At 40.0% G+C, this 18,991-nt stretch overlaps 1 protein-coding gene and 1 non-coding gene across 3 annotated transcripts in view; one reads left to right on the forward strand and one right to left on the reverse strand.

The window, feature by feature from the left end:
* adam28 (ADAM metallopeptidase domain 28) overlaps positions 1–9,012 on the reverse strand; it is an 18,411-nt gene extending 9,399 nt beyond the window's left edge. Inside the window, exons 1-11 of one of the 2 annotated variants that reach the window (XM_069683832.1) lie at positions 8,763–9,012; positions 7,876–7,953; positions 6,230–6,318; positions 6,040–6,116; positions 4,942–5,020; positions 4,691–4,767; positions 2,387–2,570; positions 2,120–2,182; positions 1,920–1,991; positions 1,470–1,639; positions 1,077–1,158 (exon numbers count right to left, since the gene is read on the reverse strand). In XM_069683832.1, coding sequence (XP_069539933.1) covers positions 1,077–1,158; positions 1,470–1,639; positions 1,920–1,991; positions 2,120–2,182; positions 2,387–2,570; positions 4,691–4,767; positions 4,942–5,020; positions 6,040–6,116; positions 6,230–6,318; positions 7,876–7,933 — 951 coding nt within the window. In that variant the 5' untranslated portion in view covers positions 7,934–7,953; positions 8,763–9,012. Of the gene's footprint in view, positions 1–1,076; positions 1,159–1,469; positions 1,640–1,919; positions 1,992–2,119; positions 2,183–2,386; positions 2,571–4,690; positions 4,768–4,941; positions 5,021–6,039; positions 6,117–6,229; positions 6,319–7,875; positions 8,030–8,762 lie in introns of those variants that run through there. The other variant, XM_069683830.1, reaches the window with a different exon arrangement.
* A 9,294-nt stretch (positions 9,013–18,306) lies between these two features.
* On the forward strand, positions 18,307–18,378 carry trnap-ugg (transfer RNA proline (anticodon UGG)). Its single transcript has one exon. It is a non-coding gene; the product is annotated as a tRNA-Pro (tRNA).
* The last annotated feature ends 613 nt before the right edge of the window (positions 18,379–18,991 follow it).

The raw sequence follows: 18,991 nt of genomic DNA on the forward strand, positions 1-18,991 counted from the left end.
TACAAATACGACAGAGACACATATCAGCTTGAAGCCCCTTTTACACCGCCTGCTCATGATGGGACTGTTACGTCTCTGTTACACCTTGCTGTCTGTGTAAAAGTCTTGGAGGAGGAACGGTGGAAAAAAGTTGTTCCTCCTCTCAGCCCTCAGTAGAGGAAGTAAGTGTTGAAACACATCAAACCAATGGTGCAGGCAGCAGGTCAGAACAGCACTGAATGTGGTTATGTGACGCTCGCGCTATATGCACTTCCCTTGCTTTTGCAAGGACGTGATGCTGTGTAAAAACACGGCAGTATAATGTCTTGTTTCTTGACCGCCCCCTCTACATGGAGTTTCCGCGGCCTAGACAGGAGCGTCCTGCATTGACAAATAAATGCAATGGCCCTTACTGAATCACTTCTGGGGGCAGTGGGGGGATTTGTCTCATATCTATGTGCTCAGCCCACCATAATACATAAACTATGCCTTCACATACTTGGAATAATAGAGCAGGTGATATGACCCAAGCCCAATTGTGGTACCAGTAGCTTGCAGTGGGACAACCGGTAGCTGCCAGTGACCTGCCAGGGGAACTGCCAGCAGCCAGTGACCTGCCACAACTAGCCAGAGCTGCTACGGCAGTTCTGGTGGCTACCGGGTCCTGCCAGGGAAACTGCCAATAGCTACAATGACCTACTGTGACCTACCGGGACCTGCCAGGGAAACTGCCAGTAGCTACAATGACCTACTGTGACCTACCGGGACCTGCTAGGGAAACTGCTAGTAGCTACAATGACCTACTGTGACCTACCGGGACATGTGGGGACCTGCCGGGACCTGGCTGCGGCAGTTATGGTGGCTACCGGACTATTATTAGTTCTGCTACATATTAGCTAGCAGAACTAATAATAACTTATGATAACTAACTAATGATAGTTAGTTATATTATCTGTAATAGTTGTATTATTATCTGTTTGCGCCAATTTTGACAGCACTAATATAGAGCAGGGCAGTTAGATCCCATCGCAATAGGTCACTTGGGACATTTGGTGGCATAAACCACCAAGTCTTCTTGTCTCACCAAAACACCTCACCTGTATGACTCCAACAGAGTGACCCGAGCAAAGTGTCCCAACGAATGCAAGCCCCACAGTTGCTCCTTCAAAGTTAATACCACTGAAAGACAAGAAATGGCCATGTGAGACTCTTTTACACATAACAAAACACACACACACATAAACTGTTACAAAACCAAATGGGCTATGTGTCGTTTTTCAACATTAGTTTTTCCTAAACAGAATGAATGGAATGGATATACGGGATGCTGTGCAGACTTTAAGGCCTCTTGAGGATATAATTGCTATTTGTGAAATAAGGCTTTATGAATAACATTGACTTGATTGACAGGTTAATTGTGACATTTTATATTTTGAATGACCTTTCATAATTTGAGACTTTATTGTTTGACTTATAGAGACTGTTCATACCTGACCATATGTGCATTGTCATGCTTTTTCCTTTTGATCAGCACAGAGTTTCTCCACTTTGAGAAAGCATTCAGGTTGGCCCCAGCTGGGGGGGTGACAGAGATTAAGTCACCATTGGACCAGACTTCCAATCCCACCAGAGCGACGAAGGTCTTTAGGGGCTTGTAGGCCTGCAAGCAAAACCAGAATCACCAGAGACAAAGCATGAGAAAGGTAACCAGTACGGTTGCACAGGTTTTAAATAAAAGCAGATCAAATGATCTGAAAACTTTCCGGGCTGTTGCTGCAAAAAGAGATGTCACAATAAAGGTAATTATAATGCACTGTAACAAAACAGATATACCGTCACAGGATACCATCACAAAACTTCAGCTCAAACTTAAATTGCTGATGAACTGACAGTTAATGTGTCATTTGTACCTGAACAAGGAAAAAAAAACACTGACTTACCAAATTGACAAAGTTGACAATTTCAAACATCCTCTTTCTCAGCTTCTCCAGATCGCGGTCCATCTTCACAAACTGAAAGAGCGTACCATCATATTAGCACACAAAAATAGCATGTGAATGTGAATTTATTTTTGCAGTCAATTTAGGACAAATTTACAACATGATTTATAAGAAACAATGTTGTTTTCAGCGTGTATTACCTCACGGTTATCAGCAACAAGGTAAAGCTCAATGTATTTCTGTTGCTGAAGCAAAGATAAACCCTGAAAGAAACAACGATAAAAAAGTTAAAGAACTTTTTTCTTGAAATGTCCTCTTAAGCATAAACATGAACAGGTTTGTCTACATAAAGCATGTGATTACTGTACTAATTGATGAGTTTTGTGCTGTGATTTTTGCCCCTCTTTATACCAGGTAGCTTGTTATCCTAAAAGGTGTAAGGTTGTGTTATGACAGCATGCTGTTACCCCTGATCTGGATCGGCTGCGGCTTGTTGGCGGTTCGAAGTCAATACTCCAGCTCGTGTTGGTGACGCCACACACTGCAGGCGTGGACTGCTTGTCATCTAATGTTGTCACTGCATGATCTCCCTCGTCGCTACCAGAGAGGGGCTCGATCAGGTACCTCTGCTCAGACGTTCTGAAGTAACCCCTGAACCAATATGAAGCCAGTTAGTATTTTAGTTCAACAGACATTGCTTTGAAGCAGAAACACATGCATTGCTTAGGTCACATCCAGCTGGCAAAATCTGGTGTTGGAAAATGAAGCCAAAGCAGAAGTGCAAAAAGCTGCAGTTCTTTGAATGTCCACTTGAGGCTCGCTCCAAAAGCAAAAACAAACCCCGGACACATATTACATTGCCCGTGTTTACAGCAGAAATACAGGTTTACAGCCTGACAACTAAGCCTAAGATTATTATTATTTATTAATTATTAAGATTAGCCAATTCAGTCACTGAACTTCACCTTGTTCTTGATGTTACATGCAGAAATCCGACACAAATCATGGCTTGCTGTATGGTTCATGGCTCTAACTGTAGGATATAGTTCTGATCACTGACTCTGAATGAATAAGTCCAATTATATTTATCAGCACAGAAAGGTCTGGTAAATCTAACATCAGTCCATTCACTGTGGCAAAAAAAATAGACAGTGCAGGACATGCAAGAGGAAAAGACACAAAGTTCTAGATGACAAAATAATCAACAAAATTGAAGAAGACAAGTGAGCTGTACGAGCTGTGGCAATGTTCAAGGTGTGGTTGATCAAAGAGAAAATGTCAACAGGCGGATGCATTTACTCGTGCTGTCCTGTTCAACTTGTCTCCGTTCACCATCGATGGAAATGTTCAGCTGAATTTAAGTAATGACACATTTTAAGAAGAGTTTTCCATTCAGCACGGACACAGCTGCTACCGTAGAACCCAACAGACTGTTGTTGTTGGACGGATAAAAATAAGATATATATTTTTAGTAAGTAGCTGTGTAATAAGTCGCATAAACAGGTTCTGGATCACCCTGTTAGGGTTCCACTAAAACAACCTGCTCACTGCACATTGTCCCTTAATTGTAACTCCCTCAGGTGTTTTTGGTCCACAGCTTCAGCGATTGTCGGTTATGCTTTCTGTCTATGGTGGCCAACAAGGGCAAACATGTTGCAGCACCCTAAAGATTTCCATTAAGAGAAACGGGCTTCAGTGGGCTAAAATATATGAAAAGAATATGAAAAACAGAAACATGCTTTAAATTAAAAATGTGCTGCCAAAAGCCAAAACAATCACACAACAGCAAACAGGCTGCCAAATACATAAACGATGCAAAATCAGACACAAACTCGGTAAACAGATGCAACAGGGAAGATGCAGCATATTATATACGGAAGTTACCAGGCCTCTAGAGGGAGCATTCAGTGGAGCAGCTTGCTTTCCGAGAGGAGAGGAGGAGAACAATATCTGATGAATATACTTTTTATCAGATCAAGACTAAGACTGTATAAAAAGATGGACGACATGACAGCTCCCTAAAAGCGAAGCCAAAACATTTCGGGCGTCCCCTGCTGACTGGCTGCAGTACAGGTCATAAAGCCCACCTCCTCCATGTTAACAGATGGGACATGAGTCAAACTATAAAATCAAAATACACGCCGAATAAATGTTTCTCAAACATGGTTTCTGTCTAGTTCTTATGCTGATTTACGTCCAAGTGTTCATTTTTCTGACAAGTTTTTTTAAAATTAGTTATTTGATGCTTTCAAAATGATGATTGACAGCTCTGTTGACAAATTCGCCTCCTGCAGCCGATCTGTTCCGGGTGAGCAGAGTGGAGGACGATCCGCGAGTGGAAACGTAACTAAAACAATCACTACAGTCATTGAAGTTTCCATACCTGTGAACGTTAACCTCAGACCAACACAGAGAAGCTGTTCTGCTGTTAAACACGCCGGCGTGCGGGATCCTTGCTGTCTTTTCGGTAAGTTAAGTGTGTGTTTGGGTTAGCGGAAGTGGCTACGGCTGCTTCACACGCCGATCTCTACTGCGCAGTCTCTGGCTCCATATGACGTCACGCCTATCACAGGGGCTATTTTGGCATCAATTACGTACATTGATCAAGACCAACAGGTTCACATAGGGTACCCAGGAGATTTAGAGCGTCTCCTACCAGGTCTCTGGGAATGACTCTGAGAGGCTCCAACTCTTGATTTTGGCAGCGATATCTTTTTTGGATGATTTAGGGACAGTTTAAAAAAAGTGAAGCTGAAGGTTTCAGGGCTCACCTAAGTCCATCACAAGTGCTGATGCTAACAGATGATCTACTGTCGTGCAAAATCCTCCCGTGATAATAGCAGTGATCCTGATAAAGACATAAGGATGATGATTGGGTTATGAAAGAATAAAGTCCATACATAATCCAGACATAAATTACATGAAATGTGATCTTAAAATAATTTTTGAATTGAAGTATGGTTTAGAAAAAAAACAAAAACAGGTATGGAAGTGAAAAACAGGGACAAAAACAAACACTCACAACGTCTTCGGGATTTGTGGTGACTTGAGTCCCATCTTCTTGGTAGTAGGTCTCAGAGTAGTCTTCGGGGAGTAATGCACTGATGATGAAAATATTAAAAAATATATAAAACATAGTTATTTTGGCATTTGTTTTTTATATGTGTGTATTGGTATACACGTCCTGTGCTTTACGATTTAATAACATGGCTCTAGACATATCTATTTGGAAATATGACACCAGTGACATGAAAACCACAAAAAAGAAGTAAAACCAGGAAGTTGACTTCTTATCACGTTCACTCCGGATTTTAGTCAGACTATGAGTGTCGTTTTAGTTGTATGGAATCAGAGTCAGCAGTACACATGATCCGGTATTGTCATGTTGTGTCTGCCTTTTGGAGGGAGGTTGAAGAGATGTGCAACGCAAGGAAACTGTGCCTTAAACTAGATTTTCTCTCTGTGATATCTGGCGATCTTACATAGACAGATTGCTATATTATTAATTTGATTATTTTTTTAGGAAAAAGATTTATCTTCAAAGCTGCTGGAGCGGACTCCTTGGATATATATCATTTCAGAATGTTTATCAAACATCATTTTATCTTAGAAGGCTATACTGCAAATATGAATGGAGACGTTAAAAAACATTTGGAAAGGTGGAAAAAGGTGGCTTTATTGAGGTGGAAGGCTGGTAGAAATGTAATTTATTTTATTTTATCATTTTATCATTCATTTATTTATTTTTCCTTTTTGGACAGGATCGTTCTGACAGACTGCTAAATTTCTTAGAATAATGATTAGAATTATTTTTATTTTTATTTTTATTTTTTATTCCTTATCTATACAATCTTCACTTCTTTTAGTATTTAAACATTGTTACTTAATTTGGGTTGCTTGACCTGAGAATATTTGGTGTATAGATATGTTGTGTGTTTGTGCTTTACTTTAATGTGACTCGGTGTGTTATGTTTGTAATGTATTGGTCATGTCTGTTATGTTTTGTTTAAAAAAAAAAAAAAGAATAAAAATTATTTTTTAAAAATTAAAAGAAACATTGGATTACCTTGAAGGTTTTTATAATAACATAGTGCTTGACTTAAGGGAAGTAAGAACTTACTTGTTTTTTTCCAGTTGCATTTCAATGTCTCTTCCTCCCACCGTGATGGCGTAATTCACCGTGTCTGGCCTGTGGTTCTGTGGAAGAGATGTGAAACTGTGCCTTCAGTAATTCAGCATGATTACATTGTTGGTCTCTGGAACAGCACAAATGATACGGAAAGTAATATTTGAAAAACAGGAAAATATACCTCAATGTCTCTTTTTCTCACTGAGTGAGTTCTAACAGGTCGGACGACCTCGAAGTCTTTCACCTCTTCAAAAATATGACCGTGGCTCTCTGCGGAGAAACAGACAGGTAATACCCTTAGTGGATTGCAAAACATCTGTGGGAAGGACTACAGATGAAAATTAGCCTGTTGGCTCATACTGGTTTAATTTATGTAATCCTCATAGATTGATGAAAAAGAGCAGTATTCATTTCTTATATATATTTAGTTATTTTTTCGTAATATTATACATAAATGGAAACTTTAGTCCAAAGTTGTTCGTAGGTGTAATTTTTAACAGTCAGCTGAGCTAGTTTACGCATGTGTCCACGCTTTTTCTAAGTTCTCAAACTCAATAAAAAAACATACATTGTTTGGCATCACCTTCCAATCAGAGTTGGACGGCAAAGCTTCCCCTATCAACAGGGTATCAGCACAGTGTCTGAAGCTCTGTCTTCACATCTTCCCACGATAACCAGCAAGAACACAGGAGGCTTTGTGGGAAGGAAAGAGTGTTTGTCCTATACAACAGTTAAGTTGTGTGGGGCATCATTTCCACTGGGGACGGGGAGGGATGTCCATCTTCATCAACTCACATTTCATCCCCTGTCATTGCTGCGCTTTGAGATTTATTCAAGTAGAGTTGAAGTAAACATTCTCTTAGAACACAAGTGTTCATGGTTTATTGTATTTGAATTGTTAATTCATTGGGCTCTGTGCTTTATTGCGTTAATTATGATTTTTTTAAATCATATTTTCTTGTGTTAAAGATTGATTTTATTTATTTATTAATTTATATATATATATATATATATATATATATATTTTTTTTTTTATTACTTTGTGCCCCATGCACATACACCCTCTGGACCAGGCTGTATTTACAGTAGTTTATAGTCGTAGTAATTTGATTGTATTCTCTGTGTTATCTCACTGTAACTGTCAGAGAACTTTTGAATGACATGTCTTAGTTGCAACTTCATTCAATACAGTCCTGTTTCTTACTTAACTATTAATTAGACTGTACAGAAACTAAACATTAGTCCTTATCTTTCTGTTGCCTGACTTCTTAACATCCTGATCTAAAAAGTTGTGAAAGATTCTGATTTGACATCTCATCTTCACAAGATGTCGTCTCAATCAATATAAAGTCAGAGGAAACTTGGACGGAAATGATTAGTCACTCTGATTCATAGTTAAGTACTGTGTGTCTCAATATCGGCAATGGGTTGGAAGTCATTCCAAAACCTTTTGCTGGGCTCACAAAGCAGCGACGTATGATAACACGGTTTATTGACTGCTTTGCATTTGTTCTCAAGATGTTCCATTATCACCGATGTAAACAAGGTACATTCAGCTGAAGGCAGATGAACTATGTTTTTAAGGCAGAGAGACTGAATGTTATTTTCAGTATGCCTTCATGGATGGATTTTAGTGTTTAAAGAACAGTCACATTCATTTAATCTATGGTGAAATATGTCAAACAGTATTAGGTTAAAGTATTACAGCACTTTTCAGGAGTTAAAACCCTTCGGTTAAAGTTGTTTGAATAACAATACAGGAAGGCTTTACTTCAGTTAATAATTAGCCACTGTGTTTAGTGAAGGTAAAAGTTCTTAGTGACTTACCCGGGAGCTTGAGTGAGGCATTCAGGATGAGGACCCACCAAAGGAGTGTTCGTGCCATTGTCCAGGTGCAGGCAGTCACTGTAAGACAGCAGATCAGGTCTCTGATCAGTCTTTATGCTGTCTACCTGCATGCTGTGTTGCTGTTATTCTGAGGCCACACCTTCGTTTGCTTTCCTGGACCTGTCACAAGTACTTCCTCATTGATACAACAGGCCTGAACACACCCCTGCGCTTCTCAAGGAATGCGGGAAGAAAACCACAGCAGATATGGTGTTCACAAGTTCACTTATCTCACGGTCCTCGTCACTATATATATTTTAGCCACTTCTCCTTTTTTGTTGCTTAAAAGCCATAAATCAGCAGTGTGACTCATGTCCTGTGTCGTGGCTGACTACTGTATCACAGGACATGTGTTGTATGCTAATTTTCACGTATGCCACTTTTGCTATTTGAATAAGCTAAAATTTTGTCGGTGTAAGCAGCAGCTTGTGTGCTCGCTCCCCTTCTCTTCTGTCACTCACCCACTGACCACATGCTTGGAGCCAAAGCAGAGAAGTGTCAGAAGACAATAAGGCCAATGTGCATGCTCTCTGAGACCAGGGCAGACCAGGACAATTCAGGACACAGAATTCAATGTGTGTATTCAGTAGGTGGAGCATGGTGGAGTTAAAGTAACACTGTGTGACACTATGAACTGTGTGACTTATAAATTAAGTGCCATTTATGGCCTCACACTAAGCTGATATATTAATACATAATAAAAATCTCTCATATTTACGATCCAGCTTACATTTTACAAAACAAAATCTCTGTTTGCCTCCTCTTTGACATACCCAGACCCAGAGAGTGACAGCCCACGGCATGGAATAACACAAAATCACACTTACGGTCTCATGGGGGCTGCTGTCCTCAGATTACCCTGGAGAAATATGTCACAGTTGTTGTCGGGCTTTCATCACCATTTAGTGCCGTTTGGGCTGCTCTGACTGCTGTGCTCTGTGTCACGGAGGAGGAGACGTGAATGGTCAGCCTGCTGGATGGATGACCCCGCTGGACCTTGTGGAGGTTCTGTGAACTCTAAAAATTCAGTTCATTTCCGATCCCGTGGTAACTTTCATAAAACTGTCAGTATTTAAAATCTCCAGCATCGATTTCTCACCTTGAAAATTACCTGAAGAAAAGTGATTTTAGTGACGAAGTGTAAGAAAGTCATAAAAAACGCATCATTGTTTGGGTTCTTGCACTCTGTCTGTCTGCACTCACTAATACCCTGCACATCTGTACAGTTTTTAATCACACCTGTTGTACATATTTTGTATTATACATATTGCTTTTTATATTTTTATTCTTATTGCCTGTTTTTTATCTTATTCTATTTAAGTCTTTTACTTATTTTTATTCTAGTTCTGCGTTAACTGTTCTGCTTCAAAACCACCAAAACAAATTCTTGTATGTATAAACCTACTTGGCAATAAACCTGGGGTCCGTTTCAGAAAGCGGGTTTAGTGAAAACCCTGGGTTTGTCAACCCTGAAATGAGGGAAACCTCAGGTCTGCCGTTTCAGAAAGAGAGGTAACTTCAACTCTGAGTTGGTTGCTATGGTAACTGAGTCTGTGAACCTCACCTGGTCGGGAGCAGGTTTTCTTCAGGAAACTCAGAGTTTCGCTCTGTCTCCTCCCTCTAGAATATAAAACCCTCATTCGACTTCCTCATTCATTCAGCCCGTCGAATTAAAAGAAGAAATGTTGCGTCTCTGTGCTGCTCTGACCGCTTTGCAAAAGTCTTTTATAATTATGATAAAAAAATCTGTGTCAAAGTCATCATTTTTAGATTTTCCACCACCACTGCCGAGAGCGCTCAGATAAGACGCGTAAGTTATTGGATTTTTTTTTTTTTAAACTAAAACATTCAGTTTAATCAACATGAATTATAATGTATGTGAAGTCAGCATCATGTTAGGGATAAAGCTAATGCACATTAAAACATCCACTGAATGATGTTTCATTAGTTTGATATTTAAAATATGATTAAGTATTAAATAAATAGACCAGTTCAAACTTGCAAATTAACTCAAGCAGCAGTTTCTTCCCACGCCGCTCCTCTCTCTTTTGCAGCTGCAGCCGTGTTACTTTATTTTTCTAAAAACATGCTTTTCTAAAAGGATTTCGAGCTCCACTGGTGTGACGTAGGAGGACCTCTTTTTGTGTACCGTTGCCATGGTGAATCGTGGTATCGGGGGTCCATTAATGCTGGCTTTTTAACTCCGGCTGAACCTACTCAGAGTTGATTGAGCTAACTCTGATCAGCTGTTCTGAAACCAAAAAGCCAGCGAATTTAACTCAGAGTAAGTCAAACCACAGTCCGGTTTGTTGAACCTCCTTTCTGAAATGGACCCCTGATTCTGATCTTCGTTGTCCTGGCTTTGATGCCCAAATGATTTATTGGACATACATATGTGTTGACGAGTTCACACAAGGGATACATCCCAGGTCTCTTAAATTGCATCCATGCTTCTTTCACTTCTATCTTTTCATTGCATCTTAGTCCCTCCGCCCAGGATTGCAAAGAGAGGCATCGTAAGGTTAAGAGATGAACCCCTGGCTCTCTGGAACATGCACAAATGGTCAAAACACAAACTCAACTAATAATATATACCGGGCCCTCGCACCCTTATGCACGTCGGGGTGTGTTGCAGTCGCAGAGCAACCTGCAGCCACACTGTGATCTTCAAATACAGAACAGTGGAAATGGCTCACTTCTCATGTGGTCTGGAGACACCAAGTGTTGGCAACACCTTCTACATTCTATGTGAAGCGGGACAAAATGTGTGCCAGCCACATCGTGTTGAAGACACTAATCAGTGAAAATAGCTCTGAATTGAACATCAAGTGTCGCCACTCTTACAATACGAAGAGATTAAACAGGCTGCCCTCGGGGTGTCAATCCCGAGACTTTCCTGCTAGCGACGGAACGTTCATTAATCTTCCGCCTGTGGCACTCACGGATCGACGGGACTATGCTAGCGGGCCCTTAGCCCTCGAGGAATGATTGACTTAAGATCTCTATTTTAATCAATAACAAACGTCAAATAATCTCAGTATAGATTTTAAAAGATAAAATTTGAATCTATGGCATTCAAATAAAATTCAAAAGATTTTCTCTTTAAATCTTAATTTTAATCTCTATCTTTAAAGACTCATTTTAACTTTACCTGTATCAGATAATCAATAACAACTCATTACTTTAAATCTTAACATCAATCTCGGCTAGTTTCTCTATCCCTTTGTCCGGTTACCACCGTGGGTCCCCTTGTGTTCGCTCCTCGCTCACTGGCCTCGTCCTCGACCTGAGACACTTATGAGCCTTGAGGCGTGCGGACACAGGAAGGGGGGGAAGGCGGAGTAAGGCTTCCCTATATGATTCTCTCCCACTGGCTTCTGCAAGTCTCCCGACTCCCTGACAAACTTTTTACTACTCACTTAGTTTTGTTGTCTTGTACTTAGCCCCTGTAGGAGTCTCTCTTTGGACCTCCCCAGGGTCACCAAGGGGAATTCTGAAACCTACAGCTATCTCTCCTCTCCGTCCGAAGAACCTGTAAGGGTCCCTAACCTCAAAAAGCATAACAGTTATAAGCTTTTAACCAGGCCCGAGCCCAGGGGCCCACATATGTATATGTGTGCCCTAAGGTCGTCAGTCGTGTAGCCGTAGTGTGGGTGCGCATAAGCTTACCTCTCGGGGGCTTCACGAGGATCTTTGAAGAAAACTCTTATGTGCGTCCTTGTGTGATCAACTCACAGAAACAGACAACCAGAATCTCCCTTAAAAGTTTTAAAGGGTCTTTATTAAGTCAGAATCGTCAATATTCATTTTAGTCTCAAAAGAATAATAAAAGAGATTAAAGGGGGCTCTAAACTGAAGGGGCACCAAAAGTTCCCTCATCTAGTTTCCAACTGTTCTGTCCCTCCCAAGATTTTAATCACATCATTGCAGTCGAGCCATCTCAGACAAACGTTTGTTGCTTCACTTTCGAGTCGTCTAATTAACTCCGAGCTTCACAACTGTGCTCCACACTTCTATCAGTGCTTCACACATTCCCTAACATATAGCACCTCAATCTGTGTAAAAGAAATAAGTGCTCTAAACACTTCTATACTAACACCTTGATCTGTTTAAAAGATCTCAGTGTGCTGTACACCATATAACTAACACTTGTCCAAGGGGCTCTCGTACCATGTGATTTATCCATCCCTATATCTGATAAAATTGCAGTCATAATACCAACATTTTGAGTTTGTTTAAGAAACTCACTTGCTGTATGATTTCGCAAGCCAAATGAGATCTGGTGTGAGTCTTGTGAGAAGACTCGCGAACAGCAAGAGATAGCTGCTTTTATACTGCAAGGGGAAAGTACCTAACCATTCCGTCCTCGTACAACACCCGCGTGAACGGACCTTTTTCTCCATGCAAAACTGTTCAACAGTCCGTTCTTGCGCACACGCACGTATCAAGAACGCGCCAGGACCGTGCACCTAAACTCTAGCTGGAAAGTCCCTGGGTCAAACAGGGGTGAACACCTGCTGGCTCAAAATAAATACATAAATAAATTAATAGATAATAATAAAAAAAAGAAAAAAAAGTTGCACTTGCTCTGTCTACGTCACAACTGATATGTTTCTGCTTGACTTCCTGTGCAACTACAGTTGCTTCCTGCTTACACACACACACACACACACTTTCTTACAGCAGTTACAGAGGCTTTTAACAAAGCATAACAATATGTTGATTATAACAAATGCAAACTTATAAAAATCGTATTTCCTTTTCCTTTTTTTTTTGTAACGAGATATAAAAAAACAAATAATATTGCCAGTATAAAATGCTTAAACCTTGAAAAAGTTAAACCTTATCTTTGTCTAATATCACACCAAGCAGATGATGTGTTGTCAAGCAAATGCTATCATTTTAAAAAGTAATATTATGAGCAAACAATCTTTTAAGCATATATAGGTAACTTCAACCTGTCAGATGACTTAAACATCGGTACTAAACTCCCGGAGATTTCCTCCTTACATTATTTTGTTTTTGGTATTTTAGGCATTTCTTTGATTTCTTTGTAATCAACAATTGATGAAGATTCAATAATCAAGTTTTATAAGCCATCCCATCCCAAAGATGGTCTGTCCAAAGGACGTATGAAACAGAACACTATAATTGCGCAACTTCTCCTATTAATTTAACAACATATATCAAACATATGAACTTTAAGGCAGATAAGACCCTGTATGATTAAGTTACAGCAACTTCCTGTTTCATGGCGAGACAGTAGGTAGCGCTAGGAGTAGGTGTCCAAGCACCAGTAGGTGGCGCTAGGAGTATCACTGAATAATGCCATATCAATGTGTTCAGGCCGGGAGCCTTTTCATGGACAGTTTGGTTCAGATTGGAACATGTACAGCCGAGTTACATTCCACTTCCTGTTTCATGGCGAATGAGGCGAGTTTGAGCTCTCCTCACGCCAAGCCCTTTAAATTTGGTACGAGCTTTTGGTAACTTTTCATCACCCAGGTCTCCTCTCGCTGTACAACAAATTTGAAGTGGATCGGATGAACGGTGTAGGAGTTAATCCAAGTTTGACCAGTGGAAATGGCCAAAATTCATTTAATCATTTTCATAAGAAAATTGTGGACTTCCGTTTCGGTTTTAGGTATGAGTGCAAGAGTGTAAATGTAAGTAAATGTGTACATTACTAACAATAAACATGGAATATGTTCACCCCTGGAATAAGCAGGAAAGGGAATGTAAACTAGGAATAAAGAAGTTTCTGTGACCTTTACATTTTCTGCAGTGTGGACTGAGTTTGTTCAGGCAGGGTTTTCTTATGTTTCCAACACTAAAAACAGAAGAAGAGTTTACAAAGTCCTTTGACAACCAAGCAAGCAAAGTAAAGCAGAGAACAAGCAGACCATAAAACCAGCAGACCACAAAACAAGGAACTCACACAAAACCAGCAATTCACAAAATAAGCAAAGCACAAAACCCGATACCCAATATGTAACAGGAGAACCCACACAACCAAGACCAGGGGGACGGAGCAGGAAGAAGCAGAAAGAGTAAATAAAATAAATTAAGAAATAAAAGGATGGAGTAGTAGGAATAAGGTGAATCACATTTTAAAAAGAGATGGCACACCGTAGACATCCACAGCTTCTAGAAAGCTTCTGAAGACGGTTGCTACACGGTTGTTGGTGGCGGCATGCAGGTACACAATGAGACGACTAAAACCATCAGTACCACCACGCACAACGAAACCGGCATCTGAAATATATATGTATGGACATATATTAAGAGTAACCAATATACCACCATGAATCTATCTATCTTGTTTTCTACACAACATTATTTACCGTGCCGAGGTTTCTATGATATTTTGTAAAACTAGTTGAAGTCGTTACTATTCTTCAGATAGCCTACCTTATCAATTTATGATTGCCATCAATGTGCCACAAACTGTTAGGCGCTGGTACAGAGTACCTCCTGCGCCTTCGAGGGTTAAGCTGGAGGGTGCGCATCCAAACTCCATGGGGATCCATGCGACGCATTGATTCCTGCACACGCTGTCCTATAATATGCAAAAAAGGACACCAAATTAGGCGTACTCAAAAACAAGTTGACCCTTTCCTAAAATGTAGCCTGGCAGTAAATAAAGCATCTTTCTCCCCACATTCTAAGCAGTGTTCATTTTGGCAACCAATTATAATTTAATTTATGTATTCGTCTTTTGACTAAAATGCATACTAGTTTAGTGAGTCACATTTTATTTGTTTGAATTATTGTTAGTTATATTCTAGTTTTATTCCACAAAGTGTTTGTATATTTTTAATCGATGACATCTATACAGGTTATGGTCTCATTTTAGTCAAATCATAAGTCATATTTTTAATGAAATCAATGCAGTAACCTTTCATCATCACACAGGTGATTTTAGATGCACTATAGTCCTGAAGTTTTCTCCTGTAGTACTTCCAACTAGAGTCTAAACTACATGCATTGGGCCAGCTGTCTGTGCCCCCCCTTTTCTGACCTTCCCAATCCAATGAACGGGTATGACTCCAATCACTTACTCTGTATGCGAATGCCTTGTGCATGCAGGTGCCCAGCCATCATTCTGTACCCACAGTTGGGATGGTGCTGTAGGATTTGGGTGACGGTTTCATCCAGATCCTTGTCCGCCAATGGCGTTAATAAATCGTGGACTCTGTTCATAAACAAACCCAAAACATAGATAACATAACACAAATACAACAACAGTACAAACAAAACACAGTGATCACAACAGGCCAGTTGTTTTTTCATTAGCTTAGCTGCAATTAAAATTGAAACCAGAGATAGCTGACATTTTTGCCTGATAAATGGAGGCAGCTGTCTAACATCTTTACTGTAGTGACTATCCAACCCAATGTTCCAACCGGTTAGTCAATCAGTTAGTCACCATGCATAGGTGTATGAAAACAGGTCTTGACGCGTATCCAAATGATTAATGTCTAGATTGATATTGCATTTGGGTGATGTTCCCGTTTATTGCAATGGTGGTACAGATGAGTGGTGATTACCAGGTGATGATGAATGTTTAATGCTCCAATGATGCTGTGATCCTGTGGTTATGTCTGTGCGTCACGGTAAGAACCGTATGTTCCCTCCATCTACACCAACTAACTTCTATTCACCTGTGACCTATAAATGTCAGGTCCTGAGTTTTTGTCTGTACTTCCTGTTTTATTCTGTTAATCTCCCCGCTTCCTGTTTGCATTCATTTGAGGTTTCTTTACTCCCTGTGTGTGTGATTGCTTATTGTTTTCACCCATGTCTCGTTGTCTCCTCCCCTCTTGTGTATATTAGCATGTCTTCCCCAGTGTGTCTTTGTCAGATTGTCTGCATCCTTGTGAGTAGTTTTCCGGCGTTATTTCCTCGTGTTAATTTCTCAGTGTATGATCAGTTTTCCTCGTGTTCTCCTTTTGCCCAGTGATTTTGTACTTCTGCCTATCTAGTTTGCTACCTTGGTTTTAACTTTTGCCTGTTTTTTGGACTACGACTTTGCCTGCCGATTTTGTTCTGCTGCCATTGACTAATCTCCCGTGTACCGAACTCTGCAAATAAACGGTCAAACGAATCTGCTCTGCCTCAGGTCTGCTCTGTGGGTCTTGTTGTCTGTCTGAACGTGACAATAAACACATGACCTAGTTATGTGACCAATCACCCAATTCGAATACACGCCCTAGTGGTCAAAGTAAATCATTATAACAACATATTCATCTAACAATTTACAACTTAAGACAACCATAACACACACGCTCAAAATGGCTCCTACATTTACTATCTATGTTCCTGTCAGTCAGCAGGCGGCAGCAGACACTAAGGCTGCGGCCAAAAAGTCCCTTTTAGCTTTTAGCAGTATCAGTCCTGAGGACCTGAGAACAGCTGAAGTTTTCATGAATATGTTTGTGGACATGCACGTTCTAAGCAGCAAAGTAAAGCGGAAATACTTTCTTTGTTGGTAACAAAAAATACACTTATCTGGATGAATCTAGAATCTAAAAAAATCCTACATGTGTCCATTTGGTGGCGGTAACGCGGCGCATTTGGCTCCAATATGCCACTAAAGTACAACAGAAGAAAATGACCATCGAAATCGATGGCTAATGTAGCTAGCTTCAGCGTGCTAGTCGCCAGCCTCGGAAGCTAATAACCAGCCTAGTAGCCAGTAGCCGATCCAATGGGTTCTATGTTAGACGCATGACTTGTCGTCCTGGTTGAATGAATGGGCGGCTTCTCATTCACCACCGCCGGCCTCTCAGTTACCAGTGCTTCGTGTATCATTGAGCAGATCAGTAGCTGCTTTCGGCAAGGATATAGCCTCCCTCAGCCTCTCAATAGTCTTAATTTTGTCCCTTTCCCTGCTCCACAATCTAGCACTACCTTATAAGTCAACCTTAAAATCCATGTCAGCGTTGAGCTGAACTAAATCCTCCAATAATCTTTCCAGACAAAACTGAAGGTAGTCATTCGGTGCGTTGTTCTCAAAATCGTTCGCCAAAGATCTTAGATCATTGGCAACGGCTCGAATAAAGGTTTCCATGGAAAACACAAGGCTACGTGAAACTTTGAATCTTTTGAAAGTTGGTTAGCTAAGCGGCTTGTGGCGTAGCGGGCTCAAGGCATTTAGGCAAAGTTCAAGTCAAGGCAGTAGTAGTAGATCCAATCACAACGATATAACCAATCCTGCTTCAGAGTGAGGTAAGGACCACCCACTCAATTTACATATTTACTATTCCTCGTACGACAGGGACACAGAAATATAGAAATAAATAATGTGGAAATATAGAAATAAGTAAATAAATAAATATGAAAATGTAGAAATAAATAAATAAATGTAGATATATAAAAATATATAAATAGCCCTTTTAATGACCAAAATGTATTTATTTGGACATTTATTTAAGTATTTATCTAATTATTTCAACATTTATTTATTTATATATCTATTTATGTATTTATTTATTCATGCTTATGTCATTTTTTGTCCTTCACACTATTAAAGTGAGTGAATCACCACCTCAATGTGCGATTTATGTCGATCACTTGATCAGTGATTCTCAAACTGTGGGTCGCGCTCCCCCTGGGGGGCACGGCGGCATGACAGGGGGGACGCGTCACCGCTCCTGTGTGGTTTTTTTCGTTTGGAAAATGTAGCAGGCGGAACTATGTTTTGACGTCGGACAACCCGGACTTATTTTCGGGTGGCACACTACACAAACGCGTTGCCCTGGTGATTTCCATGACAGATTTCACATTCAGACACACTCAAAGAAAAAGTCTAGCATTGCCAATGGACAAATATATTACAGGGGCGAAACGAAAAACAGCTGACGCGTCAGATACCAACAAGACGACGTCGGCTGACGTTAACGCTGACCAACCGCCAAAATCCAAGAAGTCAAGACAATATGACGACGCTTATCTTGGATTTACAGCGAATATGGTAGGAGACGAAGAGAGACCTGTCTGTGTTTTATGTCTGAAAAGTCTGGCAGCTGCAGCAAAAATCTGTTTGTTGTTTTTCTTTGCACAGATTGAACTTTATTGTTATTCTTCTGAAAAAGTTATTGTACATTTTATTATATATCTATTCGAAAAAGTCTGATGGAGCAATTCAAATAGTTTTTTTTTGCACAGCGAATTACTCAGAGAAAAGTGAAAAGAATGGTCACGATCTTGACTTTCTTTCAATAAAAGTTCAATTTGACCTATTTGTGACAATTTTGTTGGGGGCCGGGGGGGCATAACAGAAAAAGTTTCAGAACCACTGACCTAAATACAGATGATAAATATTAAGAGGTTTCTGTTAAAACTCTTGACAAATTGTACGCGCTGCATGGCTCGTTGGTCTAGGGGTATGATTCTCGCTTTGGGTGCGAGAGGTCCCGGGTTCAAATCCCGGACGAGCCCTTCCTTTGGCCGAAGAATACTTAATTAATGTTTGGAATGAATTAGTTTAATCCACCGCTATCTACTCAGCTCATAAAGAAATGTACAAACATAAACTACAATAGCATATGATTAAAAACTTTTCTCATGACGTTTATTGTCACTCCGGTTGTACAAGTACAATCATGTGAAATTCTTATGCTGGGAGGCTCCAATTAACCTCAGTTCATGCATATACTTCTAGAAAAACAATAATTAAACTACAGAATAACATTATTTGTATAGCACATTCAAGTAAAATCAGTGTGCTTTAAATTAAAAGACAGCATATAGAAATATACGCATAAGCTTGAGAACAAAGGTAACATAACCTACTAAAATGTAAGAATGTACCATGAGCGAAATGCAGAAAGTGAATCAAAAAGCATATACACTACTAAACTTGAAAAAACAAACAAACATTAAATACCCCCAAAGCATGTGTCCAACTGCACAAGAAGCAGCGGACATATAATCAGAATCAGAAATACATGAAGAATACAGGGAATATAAATATAAGTAAGAAATATTAGTATATAAAGTATGTGCAGAATATTTTCAATAAAGAAGAAATAAAGATAAAATATAAAAATGC

Source organism: Semicossyphus pulcher, unplaced genomic scaffold (assembly GCF_022749685.1).
Source record: "Semicossyphus pulcher isolate SPU_LCO1_2020_fin unplaced genomic scaffold, fSemPul1.0.p SCAF_6, whole genome shotgun sequence".
NCBI classification, from domain to species: domain Eukaryota; kingdom Metazoa; phylum Chordata; class Actinopteri; order Labriformes; family Labridae; genus Semicossyphus; species Semicossyphus pulcher.